The 1838-nt window shown below is 35.1% G+C and overlaps 1 protein-coding gene across 5 annotated transcripts in view; it reads left to right on the top strand.

The window, feature by feature from the left end:
• Positions 1 to 1838, top strand: part of LOC107625217 (probable pectate lyase 4) — a 6470-nt gene that overhangs the window by 4190 nt on the left and 442 nt on the right. For 4 of the 5 annotated variants that reach the window (XM_021115761.1, XM_021115760.1, XM_016327797.2 and 1 more), the window contains 3 exons: positions 39 to 390; positions 640 to 850; positions 963 to 1031. In XM_021115761.1, the coding sequence (XP_020971420.1) occupies positions 39 to 390; positions 640 to 850; positions 963 to 1031 (632 nt within the window). The remainder of the gene's footprint in view (positions 1 to 38; positions 391 to 639; positions 851 to 962; positions 1032 to 1838) is intronic. The other variant, XM_021115762.1, reaches the window with a different exon arrangement.

Below are 1838 nucleotides of genomic sequence, written 5' to 3'. Positions count from 1 at the left end.
AGCTGGTTTGTGGATAATGTCATGGTTCTTGATTGCAGATGATGGACCAGGGTCGCTGCGTGATGCATGTCGCAGAAAAGATCCTTTGTGGATTGTATTTCAAGTTTCAGGCACAATTCATCTGTCTACATTTTTGAGTGTATCATCTTATAAGACCATCGATGGCCGGGGCCGAAGGATTAAACTCACCGGAAAAGGATTGCGGCTGAAGGAATGTGAGCATGTAATAGTTTGTAATTTAGAGTTTGAAGGAGGCAGAGGGCCTGATAGTGATGCCATTCAGATCAAGCCTAATTCGAAGCACATATGGATAGATCGTTGTAGCCTCAGTGATTTCGACGATGGACTCATAGACATCACTAGAGAAAGCACGGATATTACCATTTCAAGGTGAGATGTAGTACTTTTATTCGGGCTGTTCATTTGGCATCATATTTGAATCGTTTAAGTACTCTGTTAATTCCTATGGTTTCACCAATTTTTTAAATTAGGTCCTTACGGTTTAAAAGTTTGTCATTAGATCCTTATATTTGATAAAAATTTGTAATTAAATCCTTTCTAGAATCAACTAGATCCTTATGTCTCTTATATTTGGCCTTAATACTCTCCACTGAAGAAGTGTTACTCCAACATATTCAGGTGTCATTTTTCTAAGCACAACAAAACAATTCTCATCGGAGCAGATCCCTCGCATGTTGGGGATAGGTGCATAAGGGTCACCATTCACCACTGCTTTTTCGATGAGACTCGACAGAGGCATCCTCGTGTTAGATTTGCAAAAGTACATATTTACAATAATTATAGCAGAAACTGGGGTATATATGCTGTTTGTGCAAGTGTGGAATCACAGGTGATTATGTGTTTATTGTTTGGAATTGCACATAGATTTGATTTAGTTTCTTGAATGACATACAAATTAGCTAGTTATAACTTGAAAATTTTACATTGTTTGTTGATGCCAGATATTCTCACAACATAATATCTATGAAGCAGGGCAGAAGAAGGTGGCATTTAAGTATCTTTCTGAAAAGGTATGTTTGATTCTTATGTTTTGTGGCCAGGTAATGTTTTAGGTTGAACTGGAAAATATGGTATAGCTCTTATCTTTTAACAAATATATTTTTAAATGATCTTAGAAAAATGGCGAGAGCGCCTGCAAAAACGTTTAGCATTGGTAGTGCATCACAATCAAAACTTAACTTTTTATGCACAACCAATGTAGAAAAATGTTTTAAATAGATATTCATGTTGGTGATATAAAATATTAGATGACAATATAAAATATTTTATATTTAACTTATATTAAAATTAAACTTATAAATTATTATATAAATTATTTTAAGTTAAACTTTAAAGTGGTTCTTGAGATTGGCTGCATGCACCAAAATAGTCTTTGAGATCCCAGTTGCAGCATAATAGTCCCTGAGATTGAAACTTATACCACGTTAGTCTCTTACCTCTTTCCATCAAGTTACTCACGTTGTTAGTGACTTGGCATAAATCCATTCATGCTAGACTAAACGAAATGACATCGCTTTAGTTTTAATTCTAAATGTTGGATGAAACGATGTCGTTTGACTTTAAATGAACCATAGGCCATATTTGGGAGTGGAGATGTTTTGCGGTTCATTAAGATTAAACAAGATCATTTCATCAAACATTTGATACAAAAACTAAAACGACGTCGTTTTGTATAGTCTAGCATGGAAGAATTTGTGCCACTTTACTAATGGTGTGAGGAGTAACTTGCTAGAAAGGGGATGAGGAATTGACGTGGTGCAATTTTTTCGATCTTGAAGATTAATATGATGCAATCAGGGATCTTGGAGTTCTTTTTG

This window comes from Arachis ipaensis, chromosome B02, assembly GCF_000816755.2.
Source record: "Arachis ipaensis cultivar K30076 chromosome B02, Araip1.1, whole genome shotgun sequence".
Lineage (NCBI taxonomy): Eukaryota > Viridiplantae > Streptophyta > Magnoliopsida > Fabales > Fabaceae > Arachis > Arachis ipaensis.
The sequence above is the reverse complement of the archived record's forward strand: the minus strand, read 5'-3'. Positions and strand labels throughout refer to the sequence as shown.